General features: G+C 38.4%; 1 protein-coding gene across 4 annotated transcripts in view; it reads right to left on the reverse strand.

Moving 5' to 3' along the window:
* RALGAPA2 (Ral GTPase activating protein catalytic subunit alpha 2) overlaps window positions 1–19,266 on the reverse strand; it is a 297,122-nt gene that overhangs the window by 276,817 nt on the left and 1,039 nt on the right. For all 4 annotated transcript variants that reach the window (XM_074949738.1, XM_074949737.1, XM_074949736.1 and 1 more), the window contains exons 2-3: window positions 3,773–3,883; window positions 1,347–1,396 (exon numbers count right to left, since the gene is read on the reverse strand). In XM_074949738.1, the coding sequence (XP_074805839.1) occupies window positions 1,347–1,396; window positions 3,773–3,883 (161 nt within the window). The remainder of the gene's footprint in view (window positions 1–1,346; window positions 1,397–3,772; window positions 3,884–19,266) is intronic.

The raw sequence follows: 19,266 nt of genomic DNA on the forward strand, positions 1-19,266 counted from the left end.
AACTTGCCTTTTTGCTTTTCATTTTCTTCCCTCTGTGAAAGTTCTAAGAAGTTCTAAGAGCATGTCACTCTAACACTGGACATCATGAGCTATGAAGAATCTTTGGGTATCTGAAATCCTAGAATGATGCACTCGCAGAACTTTAGTGAAGCAGGAACTGAATGGTGAATTATGGAGTAATGCATGCTTGGAAGGAAATGGAGAAAGAAATTTTAAAATGCACGGTAAGACTTATTCTGCTGCTGAATACTTTCCTAAAGCCTAGTGGAGACATTCAGCAGTCAAGTCTGTGCTCCCCATAATTTTCATTTCAGCTTCCATTTCATCAATATGGGCAGGAAAACATTTGTTAGTGGGTCAACAAGACAGAAACATACACAGGAAACATGATTCAAATTGAAGGGATAACTTACAAAGTTATTCCAATTTGTTTTGAGCTATTTCATCTCTAATTATAAATCATACCTTGCTACCAGCAAGCAAACCCTCAACCCCTTAATGTGCTGAAGCATTCTTATTCACTTTGAAAAAATGATAAGTTTTGATTGGCAGGTTAAATTTAATTTTTCTCCTGGTCTGACGTAGATACCGCAACATAAGGGGTGTTCAGTGCTTTGAAAAAGCATAGATGAAAAGAGTACGTAGGGAATTCTTAACTGCAGAAAGTTAAAGGATTTATAATATCTTTAGAAATAATGTATCACTTTTATACCATAAATGTCATCTCATTCAAGGCACTGGCAGAGGCAACACTATTAGACATAGTACCCCCAACACCACAAATTAACATACAGAATATTTATCTCCAGATTGTGTGTTTTATATTTCTACAATATTTATGGTCTAAAATAATTTAAATGTGATTTTTAGTTATATTTTTCATTAGCATTCATCAGAAAGCCTAAAAGGCTGAAGTCAAGCGATTTTAAAAATTCCTTTATTCTGATTGGAAGAAACGGACTAATACAATGTATAATAGTGATTAAAGGCCAGAGGAGTCTACAACTAGGCTCCATATAATGTTGCAAGATGAAATAGCTTTTATTTTCATTTTGAATTTCTTAGGTCTGGATATTACTCAAGCTCATGGTTATTCATGTATCATAATACAGAGTTTATTTCTGCAAATTTATTTTAAAAAAAAGAAGTATTATTAAATACAGGGCCTGAATCTTATATGGTCACTGACACTTGCGCAAAATGGGAATAAAACAATACCACTATTTTGATTTGTGCATATTAAATTTACTCTGTACAGGTGTAAATGGCTACGCAAGGAATGAAGTAGTGAAGAATAATATTTGTAGGTCTCACTGTGGAGTAAACAGTGTAATAAGATAACTTACTTCAAAAAGAAACAGAATGGAGTCCAGCTCCTCCCTTTGTGATTTATTCCCTGCAATACAGAAAACAGTATTTCATATCAAAATAACGTGGTTTGTTGTTCTATAATCGCAAGAAAACATAAAAAGGAACAGAATGATTTTTTTATTTAAGTGAACTGAAAGGCTTTGAGCCAGTACAGAAAGGTATATCCCCATATTGCAGTATATTAGCAGTTATCAATATATAACATCTAAGGCCCCAATCCTGCAAACTCATATCTTCTTGCTTAACTTAAAGCACATGCATAGTTCCACCAAAGAACCTTCATGTTAACTGAAGTCAAAGGAACTATTCATACGATTAAAACTGAGCACAAGCGTATTTACAGGATCTGGGACTTAAATTATTCCGCAACAATATATATAAACATTTGGTGTATATACAATGCTTAATTTTTGTGCCAAGGCATAATCTATATTAAATGCATCATTACAGTGTTTAAATAGCTTTCAGTTAATAAAGAGAATATATTTAAACATATATTTTTTAAAATGTGTTTTTTAAATAAGCCATTTGAAGACTAGTTAATCCTTTCCTTCCCTGAAAAGGCTTTTTCTACACACAAGTTGTACTAACTTAAATTGGTTTTTAAATGGATTTAGTTAAATCAGTGCAAATTCAAAAACCTATCTGAACACACTTATCAGTTTAAAACCAGTTATATTAGATTAGCTGGTGCTTGTAAATTTACCAACGCAAACAAAACAGATTTAAGTCAACTTAAGACTGGCTCATAAGTGTCCACACAGCATTTTTCACGGATTTAACTAAATTGCTTTACAAATCTCAACTTTAGTTGACATGGTGCAACTTTGTGTGCAAACCACATCTATGCTATAAACAGTAGCAAACTGCCATTTCCACTTGTGCCGTAGAAGTTGAAAAATTGCCACCAATTTTCTGAATGTTCCAACTGCACTTCAAGTGTTCAGGGTCCTGCTGAACCTTCTGCGCCATATGCATACAATACACACACAGAGCTAGAGCTCCAAGCAAGACAAGCAAAAACAACGTCATCCATCAAAATATCTTTTGGCCTATAGAAAGACCCACTGTGATGGGAGCCAGGCGACCATAAGGCCTAGTCTCACCTCTTCTACCAACTAGTGTTAATCATTTTCTGTTAATTTCACACCCCTGTTGGGCAAGGACTCATTTCCCTTGTTTGAAGCAGACAAATATCATGTGAGAGCTGGAGAACTTCTGTTCAAATCCCTTCTCCTCATTAGAGGGAGAAATTGAATCAACTTCTCCTACATCCCAGGTAACTACCTTAAAACACTGGGTTAAAGATTATAAAGGAGGCCCCTGCTGCCTCTGGCTCCTCCTCCTCCCTCCCAACCCCCAGTCATTTTCCAAAGCTGAAGCCATCTTACTTGAGGAGAGGGTTCATGGCTGTGGATCTCAAGCAGAGATAGGAATCTCCCTGCAGCCCAGACTTCAGCACCAAACTCTGTTGGAGGGACTTACGACACCTTCCTCGTTGGCATTTCCCATTAGGTAGCTTAGGCAGTTCCCCACCTAGTAGGCTGGCTTTTTTGGATCCCATTCTTAGGTGCCTATCTCCTCCTATTCATTGTACAGGGAGTCTAGCTGCCCAATTCAGACTTTGTGGATCCCATTTTTGTTCAGTGATTTTCTAGGCATCTAAAAGTTAGGAATTGCAACATTTAAGTCTCTTTGTGGATTTGAGCTGAAAAGTTATGGGGGGTTCTGAAAACTCCTTGTCAGCAATCGGTATCATATGAAGCGTATTTTAGAAATAATGTTAGGGCATATTGCAAATATATTTTCTTCATTCTTTACAGATCTTATTTTCCACCTTTAATTCATAGTTTCAGTGCAGTTTCAAAAAAACCTCTGATTTGTAGATATGGGTAGAATTGTTCATTGCTAAGTGGAAAGTCAACCACATAATGATCAATGGATTTTAAATTAGTAGTAGTTAAACCAGCAATATCCCCATACCTACAAGTGTTTTTGAAATGCTTTGTTCCAGGTCATGATTTTTGCATGTACCTATAACAGCTTCTATTGATCGTTCTAGCAGCTTTCCTTTGTTTAAGATTTATAAATCCAAATTCTTAGAAAAAAAAATCAGAAGTTGAAGGGAATGCTCAAGAGTTACTTTAACAAGTTACTTTTTCTGGCTTGAGTTTACAAAATGAAGCTTAAGTACCTGAAAACTTAAAATGTAAACAGTATTGATGCTAAGGGTACATAAAATATTATAATGTATGGAACTATGAAAGGATTATGAATACAGCAAGGTATGGAAGAAATACCAATTAGAGTGTGTGTTTATTGGAATGCTTTTAAAACTGATTAAGAACACCTGCAGGTATATGAAAAAATCCTGGCAAAACTGTAGGACAGGACAGATTACCTTTTTGTTTCAAGCTATTTTCCAGTGTTACGAAATTTTCATAGAAGATAAAATAAATTTGAGAATAGTTGATCTCAAAAAATTGCTTCAGGTCACTTCCTTCGACAATATCTGAAAAATTAAGAAAAAGTACAAGGCAAGACAATGTAACTTACAAACACCAGAAATATGAAGCCAGTATTTTCCCCAAACAAAAGTTACCATGAAAAAAATCTACTATTAATGTAGCAATAACAGAACTGTCACATTATTTTCTATAAAATATTTAACATTACATTTATACTGAACTATTAATGTTCAAAAGTGGATATTTAAAGTCTCTTTCCATTTCCCTTTATGAAAGGGAGCTGAAGAAAAATTAGTATTTTCAAGAAAACAGTTCCCAATACTTCAAGCACAAGTTTTGTCCTACCACTTACAAATAACAAACAAACAACAACGGGGGGGGGGGGGGGGCAGACACTCATACTTATACATGCATTTGCAATAAACAAACACAGAGAGCCAGCAAGCTGTCTAACTGGCCACCTACATGTGCAAAAAGAATTGCAAGTAAAACTGCAGTGATTGCAAATACAAATTATACATGGACATTGCTCCATGTATAGTTATGAAAACCTAAAAGAGGCTACCAGAATTAATTTGGTGCACCAGATTTCTAAGAAGAACGTGCAGACCTCTATTAATAACATTTGCTAGTCAAATTCTGCTGCAAAGCCAGCATGGAAGCTCACCGATATAAAATTACATTACATTATGGAGATGCCTGGTAGTGACTCTACTGTTAAGGCTGTACTCTGAAATGGGCTTAGAATGGATCATAAATGCCTGTTTTTCTCTAGACATAGGATGGCCAATCTGTGCAAAACTGCACAGTGGGTTAGTTTCTATATCCTTTGAATTTTCTGTGCCATCTTTATTTGATTTCTCATCATAATTTGTTGTTACTGGGAAGAATGAACTTGGACACTGGCTGATACTTTTCTTGGTAGTCCTACTGATCTTTTATGAACAATACCAACACTAAACCTGATACAGAGGAGCACTGTGAGGCGATCTGGTGCATCTGGTAGTTTTCTTTAAAATTATATATTATATATATATATATATATATATATATATATATATGGATGTTTCTGACTGAGATATCAAATTCTGAGCACACCTTAATATCAGCGAGATCACATTTTACAACAGTAAAATTAGTTTACTATATTTTTGCAGAATCAATGTTTATAATTGTTTCAAAAGCAACATTATAATCAAATATGTTTAGCAAGTCAAAGCATACAGTACATTCACAAAAGTTAAAAAAAAATCTAAATTTATTATCCTAGTAAGTGGTCTGATTTTCAGAAATACAGAGCACCCAGATCTCCTATTAAGTCAACATGTACTCAACACCTCAAAGTCATACAGCTAAGTAAGTGGTTCATATTTGAAAACGTTGGCTTCAATCTCTTTGGGCGTCTGCTTTCTCACCTGTAAAATGGAAAGAATATTCCCTTACCCCACAAGGGAATTAATGCTTGTTTAGCATTATATGAACATTAGGGTCCCACCCGCCCCGCAACAGCGTAGAGAAACAGACCAAGCATCCCTCTGTGTATCATAGCTCTGCCAGCTTCCACAAATGATCTTTTAATTGAACAATTCTTCTGTGACACAAACATGTCTATACTGCATTAGGTCGCCATGAACCTAACAGAAAACTGATATCACCATAAAAGTCTGTTAATCTTTATCATTGATTTACACAGAACTACCGCTTATCTATATAAGATTCCAGGATTGCTGACCTATGTGTCACTCTAAGGTAGGGGTAGTCAACAGGCAGACTGCAAGCCAAATCCAGACTGACAGATGCTTTTGAAGCGACCCCAAAATCTTTTTATTTACTTATCATCATCGTTAATTTTTTTTATTTTCTTCTCTGCAGTCCGTACCTTGACTAAGCCTTTACCAAGAAATTTGGACCTTGATAAAAAATTAATTTATTGCCCCTGCTCTAAGGCCTAGCAGGTCTGTAGAGTCAACATGAAGTGACGAAAACCGCTACAAGTATGGTTGAGTGCTCATTTTGTTCAGAATTTCACCAGGTTCAATCATCACTGGAACATGCATTCTTTTAGCATCCAGTTTTTAAGTTCTCAGCCATTTTGACTTTATGAACTATACCTGTGCCATATACTGCTACAGTAAGGGCTTGTCTACACTGACAATTTACAGTGCTGCAACTTTCTCGCTCAGGGGTATGAAAAAAACACCCCCCTGAGCGCAGCAAGTTTCAGCGCTGTAAAGCGCCAGTGTAGACAGTGCACCAGTGTTGGGAGCCGCATTCCCAGCAGTGGGCGCTACGCCCCTCGAGGAGATGAGTTTTTTTAGAGCACTGGGAGACCTCTGTCCCAGCACTGCGCTGCAACCACACAAGGCAAGTTAAAGCGCTGCCGCGGCAGCACTTTAATGTTGCCAGTGTAGACTAGCTCGAAGGCATGTAACTAAGCCACGTCAAGAGTCCTAGACCACTGGTTCTCAACCGGAGGTCCATGGCTCCCTGGGGGTCTGCGAGCCAGTTTCAAGGGTTCCGCCAAAATAAACTGGGCTTCAGCCCCGAGTGCCGCACCACCTCCATCCATTGACTCACTTCAGTGGGCCACCCAGCCTCTCTGGGCTGGGGGAGGGAGGGAGCACGACCAAAATGACAAGTGTAACTGCAGAAGAGAGATCTCCCCCTGCCTTCAGAAGGGGTTACCTCTCAGCCACTGACTCCACAAGCAGGCAGCAGCTAGCCAAGACACAACACGGCTCTGACCTGCTACATCAGCACTTCAGGGAGCAGAGCCAACTGGAATTCAAAAATCGGGGGGAGCACGTGACCACACATGACCCACCCCAGCCCCACGCATCACCTCCAGTTGGAGGTCTGCAGGTTTGCCTATTTAAGTTTAGGGGGACCCTGGGTAAAAGAAGGCTGAGAACCTTTGAGAAGTAACTCCACCAGTCACCACCCTTACTCTACAGCTAATTTACATGCAGCAGTTTCATTGCTTGTGTAAAGGGGAATGCACAAATGGTGGATTACTTGGTTCAACTGCCATAGTTCTTCAAAACCAATCACACAACCAGCACACACAAGAACCCCAAACACGGATAGTGAAAGACGTGCCTCATTTGCCACCAGCACAAAACAACACAAAATCTCCCAGCACATCACACACTCACTCACCAGGACAATACACTTTATACACATTTATTTAAGCAATTATATAGCTCAATATATATTTGTTCAACTTCTTCATCTTTTACTTTTTTTATTATGTTAGAAAATGGTGAATGACATTTATTTACTAGATAATTTTTACTCGTGCTTCAAGCTGCTTCTTAATGGAAACTGGAATCCAATTAAAAAGCCAAAAAAGCATTAAGATTATTTAACTAGAACAAACAAAGCTACCTTAAAGGGCTGCATACATAAACAAATAAGTTTATCAAAATATTTTTGTATTTAAAACTGATTTTATTAAACACAGGAACTACCGCCTGTATTTAGTGAATTGCCATATTGCTTCTGATCACTATGGGTCGAATTTTTCAACAGCACCTCAAGATTCAGATTGTTGAAAATCTCACTAGGCATCTATTTGCACCCTTAAGTGCCTAAATACTTTTGAAAATCTGATCCCATGTCCTCTAAGTTTTTAGAATTAGCTCTCATCCTCTCCCAACTGGTTTTAGTTTATAAACTGGAAGAAAAGCTTGCCTGCTATTTTAACTCCCAAGCGGTTTGTGAACTTTGAATGAATTAGTTCAAATGAAGAAAATACTCTCTCTGATGTGCTCACTAAGATGAAATCAAAAGCAATTAAGGCAGTGGTTCTCAAACTTTTGTACTGGTGACCCCTTTCACATAGCAAGCATCTAAGTGAGACCCCCCCACTTATAAAATTAAAAATACTTTTTAATATATTTAACACCATTATAAATGCCGGAAGCAAAGCGGGATTTGGGGTGGAGGCTGATAGCTCGCAACCCTCCATGTAATAACCTCGCCACCCCCTCAGGTAACCCCTGAATTAAGGCAAACCCATTCTGCGCAACAGAAACTGAAAGTAAAGTACTTCTATTTGGAAAAATGTAAATACTAGCATTTGCTGCATTGTAAAGATTGAAAATAGTATACTTAATGCAGTACATGACATTGTGACGTATTTATAAAGCTTGAGTTAACCTCAGAAGTTTGAGATGTTTCACTCTGATTCTGTATGTAATTCAAAAAAAAAAGCAGCAGCACTCTAACTCATTAACATTTGAGGAATTGCTGATGCAGTATCTTGTCAATTTATGTTAATGGCTTATAAAGCAGGCCTTAACATAGGCAGACATAATTTCAAATTTAATTTTAAAAAAAATTTTAAAAAAAGAAAAATATATTTAATTTTTTTTAAAACAAGTTTTTTATTTAATCAGTTTTTATCCACTCTGGTCATGGTAGGCCAAACCCAACGAGTCTATCTAACAATGCACTGGGAATAACAGCACGGTAGATAATGCATGTTCTGTTGTCCCACGTTTCTCTCTATTGTGGTGCCATTTCTCAAGGGGCCATTCCTTCTTTTAATCAAAGTTATAGAGACTAATTGGAAAATGACAGCTCCACAACACTGTACAATTTCAGAATGTAAAATAATAGTTTTTGTTGACTTGCTATTTGTACATTTTGAAGGGCCAAGTTTTGTTTGTTTTGTTTTTTTAAGTCTGTACTATGAAAGTGATCTACCCATGGAAAGTGTTTTGTGCCAATTGTTTCCTACAAATACAGGTCTTGAATTTGCAAACTAAATGTTTTACTCCTCTCTCTGAATGCCTTCTGTTAAATACAACAGCTAGTAGAAAACAAGGCTTCTATTTACAGGATTTTGCATGAAAGAGATGAGATCATTTAAAAAAAACAAACACCACTTTCCCTTCTATTCATGGGGGAGTGAAGGGTGGAATGCCTAATCAAAAAATAAACTCATTAACAACGGGGTAGATAACTATTAACAAAATTATTGTTATTCTGAGATAAGCATACGTTTTTATAGCTACATCCTTTTCCTTCCAAGTTATTTTGTTCCTAAAATTCTCTTGCAGAGCACAGAGAAACAATTTGCAACTTTGAATGACAAAAGGTCAAAAGGGCACTCAACAGCAACACTCTCTTTTTACTGCACCAGTGGCAGCTAGTTCCAGTATAATTAAGGTTCTGCTGAAATTCTGCACACAAGTTGTCAGTTCTGGTGCAAATGATAAATTGATGTAAACAAAATTCTGAACACTCGTGTGTGTCAGATCACTGGATTTCCTTATTCTGTTGTACCCAATGAAAAATCATGTCTGTCCTCCTCCACACTGTGCACCCTCACAGCAATGAGAGGAATACAGAAACATATTCTACCAGCATAGATGGAATCTTACACTGGTGAATGGAGCTCTCTCAGATGGAGAGAAGAGCAAAAAGCAAGTGAGCCAAATACATAAGACTCGTCTGGTGGCAGAACTTCTGACCTCAATCTTGCATTTCTGTGCCAACATGAGTTGGAAGCTCCAGAGACGCAGGGGCTTCCATTTCTTGCTAGTGAAACTTTCCAAGCCAAATGAAGCAGCAGTATCAATGGTATTTTTTAAACTTTTCAGACTTCTTCCTCCCCCTCAGTTTCTGTGGTTCTTCCCACTTTCCTGCTCAATTTGGTCTACTATTCATTTAAAACCCTGTTTTTGGTTTGTTTTTTTTTAGTAGTAGTACCTATGGTTATCACGGATTGAGCCTTTTTCATTTCTGGGTGTCTAAGATGAATAGAGACTGCTTCTCAATGAAACTGATTATGAAGAGTTGTTTAGAAGACTCAAAACAGACCCATAAAATCACTATCACGGCCACATTTCAATTAAGGTATCAGACATAGCACCTGAAGGATCAAGCTCAATGTTCTCTTCCTCAATTTCTATACTGAATGAAGCTTTCATTATCTTATTTGATCTTTAAGACTACAAAGCAATCAGTAGATTTTCTGCACTTCTTTTTTTAAGCTGAGCACCAACCTTTTTGCTGCTTAACTTTTGACAATCCCTTCACATTAGAATTATTTTCATCACTTCAATCCATTCAATTCCTTGACTATCACTCCCTTCAATTTTAAAGCATTAGTAGATTAACTGACTTTTCATATCTAAACACTAAATACCATTTGTATTATTGATCAGTAGCTTTCAGATTTACTACAATTAGAATGAGAAACAGCCACCTACTGCATTCAACCATTTGAAGACTAAAATAAAAGACAAGATTGCAAGCTTTATACAGAACCATGCTATTAGACACCCTGCCCATCTTCTAGACGTGTCTACTTTCTAGCTTTGTTTGTTAAAAGTTCGTAATTCCAATTCTTCTCCAACAAATAAAGGCTGCTGATTCGATCTACTGGCCAAACTCCTCTCTAATCACCAGTGATTCAACTCATTGCCCTTCCCCCCTCCCAGTATTTCAAACAATTCTGAAACTTTTTCATTATTTCCTAACACATAAGAAACTCAATGTTCTCATTACTGAAACGGCAGAGATTAACTGTGTAGTCTGGTGGTTAGGGCACCCACTGGTATCCAATCCCCCTGTCCCAATCACTTTAATTATTTATCCATAGTGGAACAACTTCAACAAATGTGGTTTCCTGAGACTCTCAACAGAATATCCGATAGCTCAGTGGTCAGAGCACTCACATGAGAGGTGGGAGACCTCTGTGCAAATCCTCTTTCCCCGCTTCTGGCAGAGAGGGGGAAATTGAACCTGGGTCTCCCAAATCCTAGGTGAATGCTCTAGACACTGGGCTAAAAGTTATAAAGGTGGCCCCACCACCACTACTTCCTTATCCAGTGGCCAGACCGTAAATGGGACCTCAGCTGGTAAGCAGCCTCTCAGCACACCTACTGAACGGGAGCCTGGATATGAGTTAGTCATTTGTATGCCTATTTGCCCCTGATTTGTGGATCACTCTGGGGCTCAAGCAGGAGATAGGCACCCAGATGCCTAGTGTGGAGTACAAGCGCATGTGCTCAGAGGCAGACACATAGGTATCTAGGGAACTTTTACATTGAAATCTTATGCCATCTCTACACTTACAAGATTACAGTGGCACAGCTGTACTGATACAGCTTGATCACTTGCGTAGCCACGTTACACCGATGGGACATCTCTCAGGAAGCAGGTAGGAGAGCTACAGAAGGAGGTGGATAGGCCGAGGAGCATCCATGCACATGAGGAATTCATTGACAGTATTCATATGGAGACTTCCAAGGCTGAGGATACTATCCAGCTAGAGAGGACTGCTGTCATGCCACCGGGGGAGGATAATAAGGCTCTGTCACAGGGAGGACGATGGCTGCTGGTTACTTCTGGCAGCAGGCAGTGCTCCACCTCTGCTACCAACCAACCCACCATGCTGATGGAGAACCGTTATGCTGCCCTGGCAACAAGTGATGAGGAATCACCCCCAAAGGTTGAAGAGGAGAAGCCACGTACCCCCAAGGCTGGGAGGATCACAGCCACCACTCCCAGGAGGGAATGAAGAGCAGTGGTGATTGTGTGGAGACTCTCTTCTGAGGGGGACGGAGACACCCATCTGTCGCCCTGACCTGGCATCCCAGGCAATATGCTGCCTGCCAGGGGCCCGTATTCGAGATGTTATGGAGGGACTGTCAAGGTTCATCTGGCCCTCTGACTACTACCCCATGCTACTCATCCATGTGGGCATTAATGATACTGCAAGGTATGACCCTCAGCAGATCAGAAGTGACTACAGGGCTCTGGGAGTAAGGGTGAGGGAGCTGGGAACACAGGTGTTGTTCTGTTTAGTCCTTCCAGTCAAGGGTAGGGGCCTCGGCAGAGACAGATGCATCTTGGAGGTGAACGCCTGGCTGCGAGGATGGTGTCGCTGTGAGGGCTTCAGCTTCCTTGACCACGGGATGCTGTTCCAGCAAGAAGGACTGCTAAACACAGACGGGGTCCACCTATCGAGGAAGGGGAAGAGCATACTTGGCTACAGAAGGATAACCTAGTGAGGAGGGCTTTAAACTAGGTTCCACGAGGGCAGGTGACCAAAGCCAACAGGTAAAATTAAACTTGATAAGTTTATGGAGGAGATGGTATGATGGGATAATATGATTTTGGCAATTAATTGATCTTTAGATAGTCAGTGTCAATAGGCCCAATGGCCTGTGATGGGATGTTAGATGGGGTGGGATCTGAGTTACTACAGAAAATTCTTTCCTGGGTAGCTGGCTGGTGAATCTTGCCCATATGCTCAGGGTTTAGCTGATCGCCATATTTGGGGTCGGGAAGGAATTTTCCTCCAGGGCAGATTGGAAGAGGCCCTGGAAGTTTTTCGCCTTCCTCGGTAGCATGGGGCACGGGTCACTTGCTGGAGGATTCTCTGCTCCTTGAAGTCTTTAAACCATGATTTGAGGACTTCAATAGCTCAGACATAGGTGAGAGGTTTATCGCAAGAGTGGGTGGGTGAGATTCTGTAGCCTGCATTGTGCAGGAGGTCAGACTAGATGATCATAATGGTCCCTTCTGACCTTAATATCTATGAATCTATAAGTCAGAAACCTGGAAACCTGGGAGAAGGGTCGGAATCTGGTGGAGCATGGCTGTTATAGCAGAAATAAGGAAGAGACTAGACAGAACTGGGAGGGAGGGGGAAATCAAATCAGTATCTTAGATGTCTATATACTAATGTGAGAAGTATGGGGAATAAGCAGGAAGAACTCAAAATGCTAGTAAATAAACACAACTATGATATCACGGAGACTTGGTGGGATAATACGCATGACTGGAATATTGGTATAGAAGGATACAGCTTGCTCAGGAAGGACAGGCAGGGGAAAAAGGGAGGAGGTATTGCCTTATATATTAAAAATATACACTTGGACTGAGGTTGAGATAGAAATAAGAGACAGACTTGTTGAAAGTCTCTGGGTAAGGATAAAAGGGGTAAAAAACAAGGGTGATGTCACGGTAGGGGTCTACTACAGGGCACTTAACGAGGAAGAAGAGGTGGATGAGGCTTTTTTTAAACAACTAACAAAATCATCCAAAGCACAGGACTTGGTGGGGATGGGGGATGACAACTGCCCAGACATCTGTTGGGAAAACACCACAGCAGAGCACAGATAATCCAAGAAGTTCTTGGAATGTACTGGAGACATTTTTTTATTTCAGAAGGTGGAGAAAACTACTAGTGGGGCTGTTCTAGATTTGATTTTGACAAATAGGGAGGAACTGGCTGAGAATTTGAAAGTGGAAGGCAATTTGGGTTAAAGTGATCATGAAATGGTAGAGTTCACGATTCTAAAGAATGGTAGGAGGGAGAACAGCACAGTGGATTTCAAGAAGGCAGACTTTAGCAAACTCAGGGAATTGATAGGTAAAATCCCATGGGAAGCATGTTTAAAGGAAAAAAAACTGAAGACAGTTGGCAGTTTTTCAAAGAGACATTATTAAGGGCACAAGAGCAAGCTATCCCAATGTGTAGGAAAGATAGGAAGTATGGAAAGACACACCCTGGCTTAACCAGGAAATTTTCAATGATCTAAAACTCAAAAAAAAGAATCCTACAAAAAGTGGAAACTCGGTCAAATTACAAAGGATGAACATAAACAAACAACACAAGTATGTAGGGACAAAATTAGAAAAGCCAAGGCACAAAACGAGATCGAACTAGCTAGGGACATACAAGGAAACAAGAAAACATTCTACAAATACATTAGAAGCAAGAGGAAGACCAAGGACAGAGTAGCCCCATTACTCAATGAAGGGGGAAAGACAATGTGGAAATGGCAGAGGTGCTTAATGACTTCTTTGTTTCGGTTTTCACCAGGAAGGTTGTTGGTGATTGGACGTCTAACATAGTGAATGTCAGTGAAAATGAGATAGGGTCAGAGTCTAAAATAGGGAAAGAACAAAACAAAAATTACTTAGGCAAGTTAGATGTCTTCAAATCACATGGGCCTGATGAAATGCATCCTAGAATACTCAAGGAGCTGATTTAGGAGATATCTGAGCCATTAGCAATTATCTTTAAAAAGTCACGGAAGATGGGAGACATTCCAGAAGACTGGAAAAGGGCAAATATAGTGACCATCTATAAAAAGGGAAATAAGAACAACCTGGGGAATTACAGACCAGTCAGCTTAACTTCTGTAAGCAGAAAGATAATGGAGCAAATAATTAAGCAATCAATTTGCAAACACCTAGAAGATAATGAGGTGATAAATAACAGTCAGCATGGATTTGTCAAGCACAAATCATGTCACACCAACCGGATAGCTTTCTTTGACAGGGTAACAAGCCTTGTGGATGGGGGGCGGGGGAGGAAGCGGTAGATGTGGTCTATCTTGACTTTAGTAAAGCTTTTGATACAGTCTTGCATGACCTCATAAACAAACTAGGGAAATACAACCTAGATGGAGCTACTATAAAACGGGTGCACAACTGGTTGGAAAATTGTTCCCAGAGAGTAGTTATCAGTGGTTCACAGTCATGCTGGAAGGACATAATGAGCGGGGTCCCGCAGGGATCAGTTCTGGGTCCGGTTCTGTTAAATATCTTCATCAATGATTTAGATAATGGCATAGAGAGTACACTTATAAAGTTTGTGAACGACACCAAGCTGGGAGGGGTTGCAAGTGCTTTGGAGGATAGGATTAAAATTCAAAATGATCTGGACAAACTGGAGAAATGGTCTGAAGTAAACAGGATGAAATTCAATAAGGGCAAATGCAAAGTACTCCACTCAGGAAGAAACAATCATTTGCACACATGCAAAATGGGAAATGACTGCCTAGGAAGGAGTACTGCGGAAAGGGATCTTGGGGTCATAATGGATGACAAGCTAAATATGAGTCTACAGTGTAACACTGTTGCAAAAAAAAAAAAAAAAAAAGAAAAGAAAACATCATTCTGGGATGTATTAGCAGGAGTATTGTAAGCAAGACACGAGAAGTAATTCTTCTGCTCTACTCCGCCCTGATTAGGCCTCAACTGGAGTACTGTGTCCAGTTCTGGACGCCACATTTCAGGAAAGATGTGGACAAACTGGAGAAAGTCCAGAGAAGAGCAACAAAAATGATTAAAAGTCTAGAAAATATGACCTACGAGGGAAGATTGAAAAAAATGGTTTTGTTTAGTCTTGAGACGAGAAGACTGAGAAGGGGACATGATAATTTTTCTCCCTCCTCCTTGTAACAACCTTTTATGGTTTTGAAAACTTGTTCTTCTTAACCTCTGAGGATAGGACAAGAAGCAACGGGCTTAAATTGCAGCAAGGGTGGTTTAGGTTGGACTTTGGGAAGAAGTTCCTAACTGTCAGGGTGGTTAAGCACTGGAATAAATTGCCTAGTGAGGTTGTGGAATCTCCATCATTGGAGATTTTTAAGAGCAGGTTGGACAAACACCTTTCAGGGATGGTCTAGATAATACTTAGTCCTGCCTTGATTGCAGGAGACTGGACTAGAGGACCTCTTGAGGTCCCTTCCAGTTCTATGATTCTATGACATCATAAAACCAACTCAATGAATAGCAGTAGCTATGTTGGAGAGTATCTCCTGCCGACACAGTGCTGTGCATACGAGCACTTATGCTGGCAAAATTTATGTCTCTTGGGGCAGGGGGGGTTCACACCCCAAGCAACAAAAATTTTGCTGACATAAGCACTAGTGAAAACATACCCATCGGCTCTGAATGAGTTTAGTTGCCCACAAGGGTTCAGCAGGAATTTTGTGGATCAGAGTGGAGCCTAAACCTGGATCTTATGCACCTAAATCTGAGCCTGAGGCACCTAAGTCTGGAGTTTAGGTGTTTTAGTACCTTTGATGATCAGGGCTTAAGTGACTTGCCAAAGGTTACACAGAAGTTTAAGACAGTGCTGAGAACAGACTGCTGACCTCCGAGTTGACAGAACTACATCTTAGCAACAAACTGCCACTTTTTAATACAAATGGGCTTGAGTTTCTGTACTGCGGCCAAACATAAAATAGGGATAATAATTCTTACTCACCTTTGTAAAGTACTTACGATCTACAAATAATAAAAAAAAAAAATACTAGCTAACTGGAAATCATTATCATTAGCCACATTTTTCAGATAGTTTAACCAAGGGACAGAAGTACATGGATTTGCCAAGGAGGCTTTAGCTGTGCAAAAAAACCTATGTGCGTTCTAGTTTTGGGTCTGACAATTTGCTGACTTAACCAACATTGGAAATGAAGTTAGACTGTGCTGCACATGCATGTTTTGATAATTTAGCTACCTAAGGAGTATATCTTGTCAGGTGTGTATCAAATGAGACAGGCTTTGAAGGAACAATTCTCAGCTCTCTTAGTTTAATCTGATGATCTACCCCATCCCACTTTGTTATATTTCCTATTGTGTAGATAAATGAAGACACTTAAAACAAAAGTAAATGTTTAAAACAAAACAGACATTGCGAAATTCCAAAACCTTTACAAAGACCAAAAAAAAAAAAAAAAAAAACACCAAACCAGCAACTTTTAAGGCCGTTCTTAGTTGGTGGAGCGATCTGTCTAAATAACAAAGTAGTTTCTTATCACGTTATTTACAAAAATCAAACAGTGGAAATGAAAAATTAAGGACATTTACTCACAACAACCTTCACTTTGATCTAAAAAATACTATTCTTTCACCAGTAAACTCACACAAAACCCTTTTGAAAAGAAAACCAACAGAATTTTATATTTGAGATTAATGACACATGTTGACCTGCTTCTAATGCAGGCTCACATATATACATCATTTTACTAATCACTAACAATTATCGTCTTAACATTAAAACAACAGTCAAATTTACTCCCGCAAAAAAATTCAAATGTCAATTGATAAATATTAGCTAACAATAATTTCCATTTAAGACTATCCCTTGAAAGAAAACTCTACTGAAATAAAGATAGCAAAAAATCTTCAAATAAACCAGCAAACCATGGGTTCGCGGTAGGGTTGTGCTGTGATGAAATTTCTTTATATGGATGAGAATGCGTTCATCTAGGCAGTATATGGGTTTTTTTTAATTCTTAACTATTAATTTATTTACTTTATATGCTTGAATTTTGTGATTGACAGTGTAGTTTACTCTTAGGCCTGGTCTACACTGGGGGGGGAAAATCGATCTAAGATACGCAACTTCAATTACGAGAATAGCGTAGCTGAAGTCAACATATCTTAGATCGACTTAGAATCACTTACTTCGCGTCCTGGGATCAACGGCTGCCGCTTCCCCATCAACTCCGCTTCCGCCTCTTGCCGTGATGGAGTTCCGGAGTCGACGGCAGAGCAATCGGGGATCAATTTATCGCGTCTACACTAGACGCGGTAAATCGATCCCGGATAGATCGATCGCTACCAGCTGATCCGGCCGGTAGTGTAGACATGGCCTTAGCAACACTCACTCTTTTTAAAATTACATAAACTTTTATTTTCTATTAAATTTCTAGCCTAAGAGTAGTTTGTTAAGTTATTTAGGTGGATATAAAGAGTAACCAGTCCCCCGGTAATAACGTCACCAACTTACTGTATGAACCAAGATGCATGTTTTCATGTTCTTGGCTGAGTGAGAATGAAATGTAATCAAAGAGTGACAAAGCAAAGAAACAAAACGTTTACACAAATTTGGTTACTTTGGTTTGTGTTTTATTTTTAATATTGCCAACTAACTATATACTGATAAACAGAACATGTTCAGAATGTACAGAAAGTCACAAGACTGTATTTGGGCAAAATTTTTTATTTCAGTGAACTAAAGTCATCAGGATATAATCAATGGACTGTAAACATTTCTTCTACATTGCCTTTTATCAAGGACATCTTCATAGCATAGACTGATTCCATACAACTGATATGACACAACAAGAAATTAACTCTGCAAGGGCTGTTTTGGATTTTATTATTTTAAATGACTGGGAAGAAAAACATGGGGTTTGTTCTCCAGAGTGGATTGATTTAAATAATTTTAAATCATGATTTAAGTCAGCAAGCAGGAAACCTCCATTTAAATAATTGATTTTGATCTTGTTCTGTATTTGTATTTTTAGTTCTTTTCCTAAAGAATGATGATTTTCATTGATTGGTATAACCATTAAAACACGTTCATATGCAACTAAATATAACCTTTACTTTAAATTCAGTACTTTTTTGCTAACCAAAACGATACACTAAATCTATAAACATTTATTTAATCATCTACACAGCTGAATACACATTTTTTCAGATTCTTAGTTTTTACATTTTTATTATGTTAGAAAATGGTGAATGACATTTATCTACAAGATTATTAATTTTTTTACTCATGATTTGTGTCAAGCTAGATTTGGAAAGGATATTGGAATACAATTAAAAATGCACAAAACAGCATTTTAAAATTAGTTCTTTATTAGTTAAATAAAAGTACCTTAAAGTACTGGGTACATATATAAAATAAGTTTATCAAAACATATTTTGCACTTAAAGCTAATTGATTTATTAAACAATTAAATATTATCTATAGTGAATTGAACTAATTGCTTCAAGATTTTAGAACTAGTAGATCTCGTCCTCTCAGACCTCTTCAATATTCATAGCTTGAAAGACGAAAACAAGTTTTTCTACTTTTTCGACTCCCAACTGGTGTCTCAACTTCAAATAAGCTAGCTACTGAACTAAACTAGTTCAATGAACTGAAATGAAGAAAATATTCTCTCTGTACCTGCAGAACAGACTACTGCTGTCAAAAGCTGGTCTTAGCACATCAGCAAGTTCTGGTTCCAGGTGCTTAGCCACCAGTTCAGTAGTTTGACTTTAAGAACTTTGGCAGCAAGCTTGTACTGCTTGAATATTTTTGTTTTATTTAAATGTAAATGATTTTAATAGATTACAAAGTTAGGCCTTAATGTAGGTTATCAGATTCATATTTAAATTTTAAATTTATTTTTTTAAATAAGTTATTTAATTTTAAGAAACCTTCAAGTTTTATTTAACCTGTCATTCTGTCAATCCCCACCTAAACCACGTTCACATAATACTCACAGGTTAATTTAGTGTAAGAATAAAGTATTCAAGCAAAATGTCACTAAAGTGATTTGAATAACTGATTTATATTTCACTTCAATTAGATATAATCTTGTTACATTTCCTGGAACATCCTGAAAGGTTTTACCCATCCTATTGTGTCCTTTTCCACTAATAGTTTAGGACTACAGTTAAGACATCCTGAATTCTGATTTTATAAAGCAGCCATTTCCTTTTATCCTAATAGAAATTAAAATATTTGCTTAAATGTATGTAAGAGACATTAATCATAACAGTATCAGCTGCAACGTTTACAATTAAAACAGAAAGTGGGATGGAGACTATCCCCTTGCTTAAGTTTTGCTCAGTATACACTAGTCAGTAGATTTTATTTGGAAAAGAA

Source organism: Natator depressus, chromosome 3 (genome assembly GCF_965152275.1).
Source record: "Natator depressus isolate rNatDep1 chromosome 3, rNatDep2.hap1, whole genome shotgun sequence".
Classification (NCBI taxonomy): domain Eukaryota; kingdom Metazoa; phylum Chordata; order Testudines; family Cheloniidae; genus Natator; species Natator depressus.